Here is a 14,524-nt window from a genome sequence, read left to right on the forward strand (position 1 = left end):
ATTATGTTTAGTTGTTTACCATTGGATCTGAAATAGATTCGAAAAATTAAACGGTTAAGAAAAAGGAAACGCGTTAATTAAAAATAAAAAAACGAAGCGGTAGGGTTAATTTCGTCGTTTCGTTATCCGTTGTCGCTCGCTCGTGCTTCATCGGCGGCTAGTAATCCAGTGCAGCAGAGGTCCTCCTATCTTAACGAAAGCTGTGATTCTCCTTCGTCTTTCAATATCATTCTTAGGTTTTTGAAATTCATGTGTCGTAAGAACCGAGGAAGATGACGACACCAATCACCGGGAAAAACTCTCCTGTTACCGGAAAAGAAGAAGGCGAACTATCTACCTCCGACGACGAAGTATCAATTCTCGCTACTATAACTTATATTTTCTGCTATTGATTTTCACAGTCTGCGAATCTGGATTCTGTTGCACCCTGAACATATCAACTGATCTCTCTCGATTTGTGTGGTTTTTGAGATCTGCCTGTGTTCAATTTGTATGGGTTTATAGATTTGGGGTATAAATTGTGTTAGTTCAGAGACTAGAGCTTATTTCTTAGTGATTGTTCGTTGATTATTTGATTTCAAAGCTTTCGTGTTGCATTAATTGCGGCAATCCACTGTTTCCAGAATGTTTTATTATTATTGATTAGCAGATTTCAAAACCCTAAAATTTCAACGATTTTGTTTTTCTTAGGTACAACCAATGCAAACAAGCACGAGATCTCCTCTTACTGAACATATATCAGCAAACACAAATATCCAAAGGCGTCAAGCTGGTAAATATTATTTGTTATATGTAACTTCTCCATGGAAGTTGCCTCTGAGACAAACTCCTTGTTTTTCTTTTCATTGTGACTTGGCAGGAAATGGTGGATCTTTTATTAAGCCTTCTGATGCTACACCAACGAAGCTGACAAACCCTGGAGGCCGGATTTTTGAGACGAAGCAAGCCATTGCTGCCATTCATGGGAAGAAATTTCCTGTAAGGGGCAACAACAGCAACCTCGTGATAAACTTCTCAGATGATGATAGTGGTAGTGAATCTGATTGTAAAGGACGTACACAGACATCAAAGATTCAACCAAAGGGAACCATATCTGGGAATAGAAACCCGTCTACATTTTCACAAACAAAATTGAAAGGACCAAGACAGATTGATATAAGAGCCATAACAAAGAAGGCATTGTCCACTAGCACCTTTAGTCATGCTGCGACGTCCAAAGTCTCCAACCTTTCATTTGCCAAGGAAATGAAATCCAATAAATATATTCATTCCTCTGAAAGGACGGTTAGCAAAGATGCACAGCGTCCTGAACAGATTGTGGAGTCCAATAGCAACAAACTTCAGGATTTAAAGCAGCAGATTGCGCTTCGGGAAAGTGAGCTGAAGCTTAAGGCTGCACAGCCAAAGAAGGATGCCGTTAACCCAAAAATCACTCCAGCAAGGAGGGTCAGTATTATTTCTGATGATACTAGACATCTAGAACCAAACGAACCTCCCAAGAAACGTTTAAAAGTTAGTGGAATTGACACAAGTCAGCCTGTTATTGATTACAGAGTGGCAGCATCTGCGGCTGCACCAATGAATGCGCCAGACATCCGCAAAAGTCTACTGCCAGGTGAGTCTAGAGGCAAACATTGAATTTGCTACTGGCTGTTTCACTTAAACTCTATCTTGGTTATGGAATTCAGTGTTTTGATTTTTACCACATCTGATATCACCTGACTCTGATGTTTATTTCAGGTGTCAATGCAAATTCTAGTTGCAAACACCTCGGAAGTAAGAGTGATGAGATTGTTCCACCTGTTATTCCTCAGCATACTGTGGAAGGAAATACAAGCTCAAGTGTCTTACAAAAAAGCACCGTACGTGTTACCATGGTTTTGTGTTTTATGCTTTACTAGAATTGGAAAATTTGACGCAAAGATTATTTAATATGCTACTTATGGGTCAGTATTTTTCTTTATTTGAGCGTTTTTATTTTTATTGCAGGGCAAAGTGAATCATTACGAAGGTGGAAGAGAACTCGAAACAATGAAAAATGTTGATAGGAGCGTGTCAAGTGAACAGTTACTTAAAATAGTCAATGGAAACCATCAGGTTTTTTCTAGATCCTCAAATAACAACTGGAAGCGGCTGGTAGGAATTTGTGATCCTTACTTTTGATTTTTTTTTTGTGTCTGCTTGCAATCTAGCCTTGTTCGAATAATTCTGGCCTCTACAACATCCCGGGAAGTACAACAGTTCCTGGACATAGTCAACTGGATATGCTATCCTTGACGAACCTAGAGGAATCGCTTGACAAAGAGTTGGAGGAAGCACAAGAACGAAAACGCCTTTTTGAAATTGAAGAAAGAAATGCTCTTAAGGTTTATAGAAAGGCACAGAGATCTTTGATAGAGGCAAATGCCAGATGTGCAGAACTTTACAGTAAGAGAGAAATTTTATCTGCTCATTATGGATCTCTCATCGTTCGTGACTCCAGATTGTTGTGGCCTTCTATACATGGTGAGAATCCTGAAACCGGGTTTCACTTCTTGAATAATAGTACTGGAAGCATTGATCTGGCAACCAAAACGGACATTGCTCAGCATTCTCAGCTAGAAAGCAACCACAAATATAACAGTGAATATGTTGGCAGTCATCCTCCACCTCATTCCCGTAGTGGACAGAATTTGGGGTACAGTGATCTTGGTGCTAGTACCTCTGATGGATTGCCTTGCGGTAACAAGCAAACTGCAAGTAGACTATGCTCCCCATCAAGTGATGCAAACATTTTGCCAGATGACGAGTCATTTCCAGTTGACCATGAATCTACCGAGGGGAACCCTGGACATCAAAAAGAAAATATTGATCAAACACTAGGCAATCAGAATGCTTTGCTTCTTGAAGCATCATTAAGATCAAAATTGTTTGACCGTCTAGGCATGAGGGCAGAATCTAGAGGTGGCACATGTTTCAATGAAGAGACTGTGATAGATAGAGGGGATGAAAGAGATTTCGGAAGTGAAGGAACCCAGAGAGATAACGGTAGTCCTTTCTCCGAAATATATCTGCATAATGATTCTCTAGGTAAGGAGTTTATCTTTAAGAGATTGGCATTTTGTTTAGTTATTATATGATTTTTTTATCTTATGTGTGGCTGTGCATTCCCTTCAAAAAGGAAAAATAATAGCATGGTCGTTTTGCAACCATATTTTACATTGCGGATAGCAAATGCATGAACTGGGGTCAAATGTGATTGAGTTCCCATAGCATTGTCCCGAGATGGATGAACCAACGTGGTCCCCATGTGCTTCACTTTCCTTTATATTTTCAGTAAGATGTCTTCCTGTTTTCAATTTCAGAGCCAGGGGCCAATAAACTGCAAGGAAGTCCATCCGAAGCACCAGTTGAACGACGCTCAATCGAGGAAAATTCGCTAAATTATCAGTTATCTATAGATATGGAGTCCCATAGGAGTTCACCAGAGAATGCCCTTTTATCGTCTGTAGCGTTGTCCGGTCCTTTATTTCGGAGCACAATCTATCATTTGAAAGTCCCAGGGTCTTCAATTACATCTCTGGGACCAGAATATATACTTCAAAACAAGACATATAGCCTATATAGTGATAAAAGACAATGTAGGAGCTTGACGGAAACTATAGTATATGAGAAAAAAATTGGCTTCTACACCTGTAATTTGAAGGTGGACCCTTCTTGGCCTCTCTGCATGTACGAGTTACGTGGAAGGTGCAATAACGATGAATGTTCTTGGCAACATTTCAAGGATTTCTCTGATGACAGTTTGCATCAAAGTCTACATGATCCTGGTACGGCAGAATATTTTTGTAAGAGTTCTAGAAATGATATTTCTTTGCTAAAATTTCTAATTTTTTTATCTTCCAGATGGTAGAGTTGGGTCAAGTTCACATCAGAAGACACATAATTCTTCCAAAGGATCCCAGATTTTGGACTCAGTGTTTTCACCAACTTATCTTGTCTCCTTGGATACGATGAAGGTTGACTCGTGGTCTTATGAGTCCGTTCTGGCTCAAAGACATGGACAAATATGGTGCAAGCACTTTAGTGCCTGCCTAGCCTCATCAAACTCGCTTTACAGGAATGTACCTGCAAAGGAAAATGAAGGTCGAATTGTGGTCCTAGGAAATTCGAAAACATACTCATCATACTTCAGGATTAAGCATAGCTTAATGGTTTGTCTTTGTTTTCTCTTTCTTATAAGTTAACCTTAAATTTTGCTAATATCTAGATGCAGATCTGACCGATGTTTTCTTCTTTTGTTGATATTCTTATTATCATCTTGCACTGACCTGCTTGGTGCATTCGTAGAATATCCTTAAACAAGGTTCAGATGCTGCTGTTGAACCCATGGAAATGGCTCTTATTATTTTCTTTCGGGAAGTTGAGCAGTCAGAAGGCTTGATCCAGGCAATGTTGTTTGATTCCTGTCAATATTGTGTTGTATCAAATTTGACTCTCGTTCTAATTTTAGTGGCACATATTTCAGGCCCTTTCTTTGCTTTCACAAGGTCTTGAAGGTGACCCAACTTCTGAGATTCTTTGGGCTGTTTATCTCCTGATTTACCATGCATATGAAGGATCAGATGGGAAAGATATGTTTTCTTATGGGGTATGTTATCCCCTTCTACGATATTGCCTGCATCTACATAGCCACACCATTTGCATTTTATGATTGATTGTTTGTGTATGTTTGCATATATTCATATACTAATCCAACTTGGTGTTTCTGATAGTGTTTTACAATTTTCAAACTTCTATATAGATGTCTTGGCATGTTATTATCTTTTTCAGTTTCGTTGTCTAGTTACTAGTTAATTTTTTATCTTTGCTATAGAATGCTTTTTGATGCTTCACAGTCTTTCCACCTGGTTTATATGGGATAACATTTCAACTCTTCAGGTCAAACACAGTAGCAGATCATACGTAATTTGGCTTATGTACATCAACAGTCGAGGACAACTTAATGATCAATTAATTGCATATGATACCGCCCTCTCAGCACTTTGCAACCATGCATCTGGGTCCATTGACAGGAATCATGCCAGCGCTTGCATATTAGATGTTTTGTTGCAGATGTTCAACCTTTTGTGCATTTCTGGGAATGTTTCGAAGGCAATACAGAGAATATCCAAGCTTCAGGCTCCAGCAGCAGTTTCTGATGACCCTGACTTTTCACTGATGTCTCACATTCTCACATGCTTAACATATTCTGACAAATGTGTGTTCTGGGTTTGTTGTGTGTACTTAGTTATTTACAGGAAGCTGCCTGACTCTATTATCCGACGACTTGAAATGGAGAAGGAACTACTTGAAATAGAATGGCCTACTGTTAATTTGGATGGTGATCTGAAGCAAATGGCGCTCAGACTATTTGATAAAGGGATGCGTTCCGTAGAACATGGTACCAACAATGGAATACAAAAGCGACCTGCTGGGCTATTTGCTCTGAACTACGCCCTGTTTATGATTGCAGTAGATGAGTTAGAAAGCCGTAGGGACATTTTGAAGGCATCTGTTCAACTCTACCCAACATGCTTGGAGCTAAAATTGTTAGCAGTTAGGATGCAATCAAATGAGTTAAAGGATATGTTTTCGTCTGGGTTTGAAGAGCTTCTCAAGCAGGAAGCAAAAGAGGCGTCATGCATACAGTGTATTTGGAATCAGTATGCTGAATATGCTTTGGAAGGAGGAAGCTACGATTTGGCAAGAGAACTCATGTCCCGGTGGTACGGTTCAGTATGGGATGTTTTGTCCCATAAGTATAAGACAGTACGAGGCAATGAAGAAGAAGGGGATGATAATATGCTGGAATCAGCTTTATCAGATCTAAATGTTGCATCGGATCAGGTGGATGTGATGTTTGGATATCTTAATCTCTCTCTGCATAATCTACTGCAGAGTAACTGGACTGAGGCTCGCTTGGCCATTGACCAAGCACTAAAAGCAACAGCTCCTGAGCATTTCATGCACTGTCTTAGAGAGCATGCTGTGTTTCAGCTAATCAACGAGTTGCAAGCAACGGGTGAATTTTCAATCAACCTACAAATGAGATTACTCAACTCTTATTTGGATCGAGCAAGTTCTTTACCTGTAAAAGAGCCACTATCTTGGAAATTCATTAGCAACAGCGCTGAGAAACCAAGAGTCAGGAAGCTAGTTACTAACCTTCTGGCTCCAGTTTCATCTGAACTCTTTGTGGTGAATGTTGTTCTTGAAGCATGGCACGGACCATCTCTTGTACCCGAGAAGCTAAGTAAGCAAAAGGAACTGGTGGATTTTGTGGAAACAATCTTAGGGTTGGTTCCAAGCAATTACCCGCTGGCTTTGTCTGTAAGTAAGCTGTTAAGGAAAGAAGAGAAACAATCAGATTCTGGTTCCTCCTCGGGTATTCATTTCTGGGCAGGTCTGAATTTGGCGAGTACAATATCTTGTGCCATCCCAGTAGCTCCGGAGTATATTTGGGTGGAGGCTGGAGAAATAGTGAGTGATATCAATGGTTTCAAGACTAGAGCTGAGAGATTCTTGAAGAAAGCATTGTCTGTATATCCAATGTCTGTGAAGTTATGGAGATGTTATTGGAGTTTATGCAAAAGTATAGAAGAGAGAAGGGGTATTGAGATCGAAGAAGCAGCCAGAAAGAAAGGAATCACTCTTGCTTGAAACTATTAAGTCTTTTGATTTTTGTCCCCCTATATATAGCAAAAGTAAGAGTAAAGGGGGATTTTTGGAAAAGAAATGGGAATATACAGTTTAAAAAGTTTTAAGTCAATACGAATTATACGTTTAAAATGTCTTCTGGTTCAGTTTGTGTTATAAGTTTTTCTTCTTCTTTTGGATATTGTAGAGTGTTAATAGGAAAGTTCAATCATTGGCTCTCTAATCCAAAAAACAATGCATTTCGTTGGGTATTGGCACACCATGTTATTGAACATCCATCCCGAAGTCGAGAGCTAACTAACCCAACAACATATGTGTTTTTGTTTCTAGTAAGTAGTCGAACTAACGGTAGAATGAGTTTACTATCTCCTATCAAGTACCACCAGACCAAGGCCGTAAAACAACAACTAGTAATCTCCGAGATCCAAATTGTTTGTATAAAAAGATCGTAATCCATTCAACAAGCAGTTAAACAACTTGGGACTGGCCATAGCAAGGTTCTTGACGCCAAAATAGTAATAATAAGCAAAAGAGTAACAATCGCCAAAAGAGTAATAATAAGTAAACCAATCGAAAAATCAATAAGAAAACACTAAAAAGACTAACAATTAAGTCCCAACACATAAAATCATAAAAATCCCTCTAGTAGAAAAAACCAAGCACTTTGCCCCCAACATTTTTCTTCCTAGCCTCTTCATGGTCCATGATTCCAGCTGATGTTGTCAGGACAATGTACCCAAACTGCTCAATTTGGTACACATACTTTGTTAGAATATCCCACAATGATCAAACACAATAAACCATGAATTGGTCTCAGAGATTTATTAAATAAAAGAATGGTTAGTTTTTTACCTGTCTTGAAGGGAGCAATTTAGCAGTCCAACCTTCAATTTCCTTGACGCCAAGGTCATATCGAGGACTAATAACACCGCAGTTGTTAAGCCTTCCATTAAGCTCAACCACAATCTTCCCGGATCTGTGATCATCCACATATTCAAACTCTGCAATGTAACCTATAAACCAAAGGAAAAAGTTTGTGTGTTTCAAGTCAAAACTGAACATTTGAGAGATTCCAGAATGTTTTATTCGATACGGTATAATTCCCTTAAACCTAAAAAAAAAAGAGAGAAATCAAACAAGAAGAAGCTCATTGAGTAAAACAATTGTACCATGCTTTTGCATCACAGTGAGAAACTTAATGATCACTTTGGAAGATGGTCTTATCATGACTTGGCGTTTCCCTTGTTTCTCTGCATTACTCATGCTCTTGAGACAATCGTTTAAGACGCTAGCCCTCACCATTATCGCCTCTACACACATAAATATAAGAATTGCCTCATAAGTTTCATGACTTGTGTGTTGTGTCATAAAAGAATCATAAATTCAGACTTTTTGTTACCTGCCGATTTCAATTTCAACTAGATTACAACAAACGTTAAAATTCTCACGCAGACAAAAACTCACAAAAGTTACTTACGTATTCTGGCTAGGGTTCAGAAGGTTTTAAAACTAGGGTTTTTTTAACGGAGAATATATAGCACAACCCTAATCTCTCTTCTATGTACGTTCCCATTTACTACGAAACCCAGTTTTTACTGGGCTTAAAAAAAAAAAATTAAGAGCCCAACCGGATTCGAACCGGTGACCTATTGATCTGCAGTCAATTGCTCTACCACTGAGCTATAGGCTCTTATTGACTTTAGTGTATACTACTTATATATAACTTAACAATTATGTTTCTCCAAAATTCTGTTTTAAGTAAAATAATGTTCTATCATGCAAGTTTAGTATTTCTATTAGTTAGCATACACTAAAGTCAAGAAGAGCCTATAGCTCAGTGGTAGAGCAATTGACTGCAGATCAATAGGTCACCGGTTCGAATCCGGTTGGGCTCTTTATTTTTTGTCTCTTAACAGAGATTTCAACAGATTTTCCAATATTTCTCACAATTTCAATTATACTTAGAAAGATTTTTTGATACAGTAAAAGATAGAGAAGAAGAATCAAAAGAATTGAGTATTCTCAGACTTCTATCCAACTACAAGCAGGAACTTTCTTAATTCTTGATACATTATTGACCTCTCCTAATCTCCGATCTTGACTATAATGAGAAGGATTTAGTGGCTCAAGTTTAACAAGCTGACACAATGCAGCATTGCTTAACCACAAATTACAATGCATTCTTGAAGAATTTAATAAAGCTCCCCATACTCCTACACTTGTTTTCACTCTCATTCTTCTCATCATTTCCACAGCTTCACCAAACAAACCAGCCTTCCCTAATAGATCTACCATACACGCGTAATGTTCAACTTCTGCTTCGATCTTGTGTCTCTCTCCCATTTCCTCGAAAATTCGTTTTCCTTCTTCGACTAACCCTGCGTGTCTACAAGCTGAAAGAACACTGAGAAAGGAAACAGAGTCTGGTTTGAGTTCGTTTTCTTGCATGGACAAGAAAAGTGAGACCGCACAGCTTGCTAGACCGTGGGCTGCGTAAGCGGATAGCATAGTGTTCCATGAAACTATGTATTTGTTGCTTATCTCAATAAAGCATTTCTCGGAAGATTCTATCATTCCACATTTCGCATACATGTCAACAAGGCTGTTTCCTACTGGTGTTTGGGAACAAAATCCACACTGAATGAGACTGGAATGAACCGACATTCCTACTCTCAAGGCTGATAATTCTGCTGCTGCGCGTACTATGTTAACAAAAGTGACTGCATTTGGCTGAAATTTCTCAACCTTCATCTGACGAAAAGTGGCAACAGCTTCTTCAGCCTGGCCATGGAGTAAGTACCCGTTCATCATTATATTCCAAGATACAGTACTTTTCTCGAATCCACACTTGTCAAACAAAACTATCGCTGCAGCGAGGGCATCACATTTGGTGAACATATTGATAAGAGCATGTGCCACGTGACATTCTGAATCGAACCCATGCTTTATAATTTGTCCATAAACACAAGAACCTCGAGCATAGTCACTACAGAAGGCACAAGTTTGAAGCATACCAACCATAGTTCTTGAGTCTGGGCATACACCATGTAACTTCATGTTCTTGTACACATCAAATGCTTTATTGGCATCACCAATCTGAGTATACCCTTGCGCTAGAGCGTTGAATGCCACAGCATCTTTAATTGGCAGTCTTTCAAAGGCTTTGAGCGCGGGAGAAAATCGACCACATTTAGCGTACATTGAAATAACAGCTGTGGCAGTTTCCAACTCAGACTCAATATCAGCCTTTATAGCATAACAATGTATGCTCTTACCCAATCTAGAGGCGGCTACTCCTGCACACCCTTGTAGCACACTAGTCAAAGTTACAGCATTAGGCTTGATATGTATTCTCATCATATCTCTAAACAAAGAGATAGCCTCATCGTGTTGCCCTGCTTGCTCATACGACGCAATCATGGCAGACCAAGAAACAACATCTCTATCTTCAATATTAATGAACAGTTGTTCGGCTATCTCCAACTCACCACATTTGGAATACATACTCATAAGAGAAGTAGCAACTGAGACATCACCGATCAATCCTTGTTGCACTGCGTAATCATGAATTGCAATCCCCTTCACTAAATCCCCTACATATGCAGCAGCTTGAAGAGCACTTGCTGCAGCTACCTTATTCATTCTAACATCATAGTTTCTCATAAGGTCAAACAACTCCAATACCTCCTCAAAGAACCCATTATGTGCATAAGCTGCCATCATTGTACCCCATGAAGACTCATCCTTCCTCCACACTTCTTCAAAAACAGATTCAGCAGCATATAAATCCGCGCAGTTGCAATACATGTCAATCAGCCCACTAGAGAAAGCAAAGATAAAACCTTTCTTAATCACAAGTCCGTGAAGACATCTACAGACATCACTCTTCTCTAGCTTCGAAACCGCAGGGATCAGATTATATAAACTAACATGATCAATGTCAACACAACACGAACGCATATCATGAAACAACAGCAAAGCTGCACTAGAACATCCATTTTGAGCCAACCCGGAAACCATAGTGTTCCAAGTAACAACATCCTTCACATGCATTTTATCGAACACTTGTCTTGCAGAAACCAAGTCACGAGCTTTACAATACATTTCAACTAACGCAGTTCCTATATAAACATCAGACTCAAGACCCATCTCAGCAATCAAATCATGTATCCGTAAACCCTTCTTAAAGTCCATAGATCCGGCACAAGCCTTCAAAGCAAAAGTGAAACTGTACTTGTCTGGATCAATACCTTTCTCCTCCGACATATACCCGAAGAATCCGAGAGCTTCTCTGTGCAAACCGGCTCTCGTGTATCCTCTGATCATTGAATTCCACAAGACAACACCTGGATCTCGAACTGAATCAAAGATGACGCGAGAAAGGTCCTGTCTTTGAAAGAGAGAATAAGCGTTTATGAGCTGGTTATGAGGTTTAAGACCTGAGACTATCAAGCTGCCGTGAACTTGAAGAAGACACCGGAAGTTCTTACATTCCCGGAGCATAAGGAGGAGGTTAGTGTAGTTAATTGGCATTTCACCGGCGACGAGGATGCATTTGCAGTTTTTTGGCGGTTTATAGGAAAAACCGTTAAATTTGAAAGCTTCAAAATTTTCTGTAATATATAAATTATAAAATTGAAGTCATTTAATTAGAGCGATTTAGTTTATAAGAGGATCAATCAGTTCCTAAGATTAAGACTTTAATCTTTAGTTCATGCCATGAAGATGTAAAACTCAAAGTAGAGCACTGTCATTGGAATGTTTGAGTAGTTTAAACTTTTTTTTTTTTTTTTTTTTTGAACAAAGTTTGAGTAGTTTAAACTAAAACCAAAAAAAAAAAAATCTAGAGCTGTAGTAGTTTCATTTCATCATTTATAATCCGGTAAGATTTTTATCACATCTATTGAAACAAAGACCGACATATTTTCTATCGCCTTAGCTTTCCTTGAGCTTGACCAGAAATTCAGAGACATCAAAACTATATCCTCTCTGCAGAAAACCAGCGTGGACGAGTTGTTATTCCCAAGAGGAAATGCTCTATGTATGTTGTTGTCTATGTGTCTCATACTTGATGGATCTTCCACATGCCAGTTCTGTATCCCACAGACATTAAAGCAAGCTCCCAAAGCATGTTTGGAATGCTCAACATACTGACTTTAGACCCGGGAATTTCGGACCATTTCACAGAGATTTCAACCATTGGTATATTAAAACGCTTGCACAAGTACACCAATTCAACATCAAAGCACCACCTGCGCATAGACCGAGTCAGATGAGACTCTTATTGATGTTTTTACTGCTAGTTTATCATCATCGATTCATTTACTCATATACCTTTTCAGATGGACGTTTGTGAAAAGTCTCCTAGCAGCAGCCCTAGTAAACATCTTGAAGCCACACTGATTAAAAAAAATGATGTTTAGTTATTACTATTCAAGATTGGTGAAACAGAGAGTGTAGAAGGAAACAACGAATGAGATTTAAAAAGCCACCTGTGTATCCCGAATACCAGGACCAGCAGCTAATAGAACCACAAGATGGAAACCCTTCATCAGAAAGTTGCGATACCATTTCCTCTGAAATTGAAAGACTAAAAGTCAATTATCTAAGATGCGTAATAAGTATATGCATCTGTGTGTGTACATAGACAAAGAATGATGTTGTCTAGAACAGAAGTTTGCAAGACTTAACTGTAGCAAGAGCTTTCTCCTCGAGATGAGCACGAGAACCAAATGCGGATACTTGAACATCACCTATTTTGAAATCCATATCCTTAGATGCTGGATTTCTGATTGAATATTCTTCTCTGGCTACTGCATTGATCTGAGAGGCTAGGAGATCAGGAAATTTATAGCACAATTTCTAGTTTCTCTGAAGTTTTAACAGTCAAAACTAAGGGCAAACCTGATTTTCAAGTTTTTCTAGGTCCGTTACTTTAGTTGCTCCATCAGCATCCAACATGAGAAGTAGCTGACCCCGCGAATGCAACATTCCCTATTCAATGCTTTCAAAAAGTAGAAAGCTTCGATTATTTTTTTGTACTATGAAATGACAAATTTACAGTCTTACTCAATCACATAAAATAAATATATAGAATTGCATGCGCTACGAGTTGAACTCACTTTTCTTATAGCTTCTCCTTTGCCTTGATTCTTCCCAAGGGGTATAACCCTTATGTTGTCAATTGTGTACTTTCTAATGAAATCAAAAGCTACTCTTTTTGTTCCATCAACACTTCCATCATCAACAATCACCACCTAAAAGGAGAAAAGGTAAACTTAATCCACTGATGCATATAGGGTTTAAGGAACACAATAACGACTTATTGAGAAATTTAGCATGAGTGGGCAGTCTATATTGATAGATTAATAAGTTGTGAGCATTACTCTCCTTTTTTTAATAGAGTTAGGTAAATCAAATTTAGGGACAAAAAACGTTTAAAAGCTCATACATATTCACCATAACAAAGGCCATATCTATGTTAAGAATCCACCTTAATCAGTTGTAAGGAGAACTACTTAGTATGGAAAACTACTTAGTATTTACCTCAAAAGAAAAACTCTTGTCCCGTGATGCACGATCTTGAAGGTAACTGCAAACCAGAGGCGAATTACAATTATGCCTCTGTAGTATGCATAAATAAGACTTGTGCTGCTGTTTCGCAAGAGAAGCAAACTTCTCACGATTGGAAGCAGACACACAATCCAGTAAAAGGGAGATTCGAATAAGTGGAAGTTGTCTAACTTACTCCATTGTTTCCTCAAGAGCAGCAGGAAGTCTCAGTTCTTCATTATACGCTGGAACTATTAAAGACAAATACTTCTCGGCAGGGTCGGTAATATGAGGGCAAGGAATCTGATAATAAAGTTTGAAAAACAGGGTCAGGAAAAGTAAAATCAGATTCCTCAACCACCAGAAAATGCGATCAAGCAAGTCAAACTCGTTATAATTGACAAGACAATCTATGTATGGATTCAACATTATAATGGAACACTTAATTTTTCTAGCTAAGCCACTAACTTAAGAGTTTCCAAAGTCTGCATCTGGAAGAGACTCCATAAACTACTTATCAAGTTTCACACGACTATACAATATAACTTCTCAAGCTTCTTTGCTAAACCAAAATGTAACATTTGATACAAAAAAAGAGCTAAACTAATGGAAACAGTTCCTCTTAAAGACTACGTGAAGCTTCAACATTCGTTTTAGCGAAACACAGAATCAAGTGTTCAAATCGCCAACGCAAAACCTTTTTAACGAGAAAATCTCAGTTCCATTAACTATAATTAACTGATTTTCAAAACGCTATCGTTCTTTGCCACACTATTGCCAGAAAATCACTGTAAACTAATACGATAAATCAATCAGACGTTACCGGTTTTATAGATTTCGGATCGTCGAGTGTAGTCACGGTCTCGACAGAGCTGAGAAAATCCAAAACAAATCAATCAAATCTTATCCTCAGAAATCGGAACAAATTCGAAGAAATTGAGTAAAACGTACACGTTACTGTGTCTCCTTCTCCAAGCTTCAAAAACAACAACGGATAGAAATCCGAATAAGACGATCAGCAGCAGCCAGAGGCTGAATTCCGCAACTGTTACCAGAAACTCCATTGTTGCTCCCGAGATTTGAGATCTGTTTTGCTTTCACGAGAAAGAGAGAGAGTGAAGAAGGAGAGATCGAAACCAATCCGTGAAGAATAAGCAAGAAAAGCTAAAGTCTAATGATTGATCCGTGAAGATGGTTCAATCCCTAATTTCAGATTAAAATGCAGCAGAGCTCAATTTGAGATAGCCATTTCGGTTTGACTTTTGGTTTAGCCATTTAGGTTCCGGTTCGTTTG

General features: G+C 38.7%; 4 protein-coding genes and 2 non-coding genes across 9 annotated transcripts; 2 read left to right on the forward strand and 4 right to left on the reverse strand.

Moving 5' to 3' along the window:
* Window positions 1–5: 5 nt before the first annotated feature.
* AT2G39580 (zinc finger C3H1 domain protein) lies at window positions 6–6,933 on the forward strand. Of its 2 annotated transcripts, NM_001336782.1 has the most exons (11): window positions 6–350; window positions 691–772; window positions 860–1,615; window positions 1,741–1,862; window positions 1,990–2,097; window positions 2,193–3,069; window positions 3,345–3,809; window positions 3,886–4,193; window positions 4,330–4,428; window positions 4,508–4,630; window positions 4,921–6,933. In NM_001336782.1, exons 1-11 carry the CDS (start codon window positions 273–275, stop codon window positions 6,679–6,681), a joined length of 4,779 nt encoding a protein of 1,592 aa, NP_001324606.1. In that variant the 5' UTR covers window positions 6–272; the 3' UTR covers window positions 6,682–6,933. The 2 variants fall into 2 exon arrangements, with proteins under 2 accessions (NP_001324606.1, NP_181490.5); NM_129516.5 differs by lacking the exon at window positions 4,330–4,428 and having other exon boundaries at window positions 158–350; window positions 1,990–2,136; window positions 4,493–4,630; window positions 4,921–6,806.
* Window positions 6,934–7,320: 387 nt separating this feature from the next.
* AT2G39590 (40S ribosomal protein S15a) lies at window positions 7,321–7,980 on the reverse strand (the record flags this gene model as incomplete). Its single annotated transcript, NM_129517.2, has 3 exons — window positions 7,321–7,419; window positions 7,531–7,691; window positions 7,848–7,980. The coding sequence occupies 3 exons, from the start codon at window positions 7,978–7,980 to the stop codon at window positions 7,321–7,323; spliced, it is 393 nt and encodes a 130-aa protein (NP_181491.2).
* A 316-nt stretch (window positions 7,981–8,296) lies between these two features.
* AT2G39600 lies at window positions 8,297–8,368 on the reverse strand. Its single transcript has one exon. It is a non-coding gene; the product is annotated as a tRNA-Cys (tRNA).
* Window positions 8,369–8,501: 133 nt separating this feature from the next.
* Window positions 8,502–8,573, forward strand: AT2G39610. Its single transcript has one exon. It is a non-coding gene; the product is annotated as a tRNA-Cys (tRNA).
* A 49-nt stretch (window positions 8,574–8,622) lies between these two features.
* AT2G39620 (Pentatricopeptide repeat (PPR) superfamily protein) lies at window positions 8,623–11,277 on the reverse strand. The gene has a single exon (NM_129518.2). The coding sequence runs from the start codon at window positions 11,209–11,211 to the stop codon at window positions 8,701–8,703; it is 2,511 nt and encodes an 836-aa protein (NP_181492.1). The 5' UTR covers window positions 11,212–11,277; the 3' UTR covers window positions 8,623–8,700.
* A 191-nt stretch (window positions 11,278–11,468) lies between these two features.
* On the reverse strand, window positions 11,469–14,516 carry AT2G39630 (Nucleotide-diphospho-sugar transferases superfamily protein). Of its 3 annotated transcripts, none has more exons than NM_129519.5 (10): window positions 14,182–14,516; window positions 14,054–14,102; window positions 13,427–13,533; window positions 13,225–13,270; window positions 12,801–12,935; window positions 12,583–12,672; window positions 12,370–12,501; window positions 12,171–12,254; window positions 12,013–12,077; window positions 11,477–11,930 (listed from the first exon to the last, which is right to left on the reverse strand). In NM_129519.5, the coding sequence occupies exons 1-10, from the start codon at window positions 14,292–14,294 to the stop codon at window positions 11,741–11,743; spliced, it is 1,011 nt and encodes a 336-aa protein (NP_181493.1). In that variant the 5' UTR covers window positions 14,295–14,516; the 3' UTR covers window positions 11,477–11,740. The 3 variants fall into 3 exon arrangements, with proteins under 3 accessions (NP_001325171.1, NP_181493.1, NP_850318.1); NM_179987.2 differs by having other exon boundaries at window positions 12,171–12,268; window positions 14,182–14,420; NM_001336783.1 differs by having other exon boundaries at window positions 11,469–11,930; window positions 12,171–12,501; window positions 14,182–14,426.
* Between the last annotated feature and the right edge of the window lie 8 nt (window positions 14,517–14,524).

The sequence above is a fragment of the Arabidopsis thaliana genome, chromosome 2, assembly GCF_000001735.4.
Source record: "Arabidopsis thaliana chromosome 2, partial sequence".
NCBI lineage: Eukaryota > Viridiplantae > Streptophyta > Magnoliopsida > Brassicales > Brassicaceae > Arabidopsis > Arabidopsis thaliana.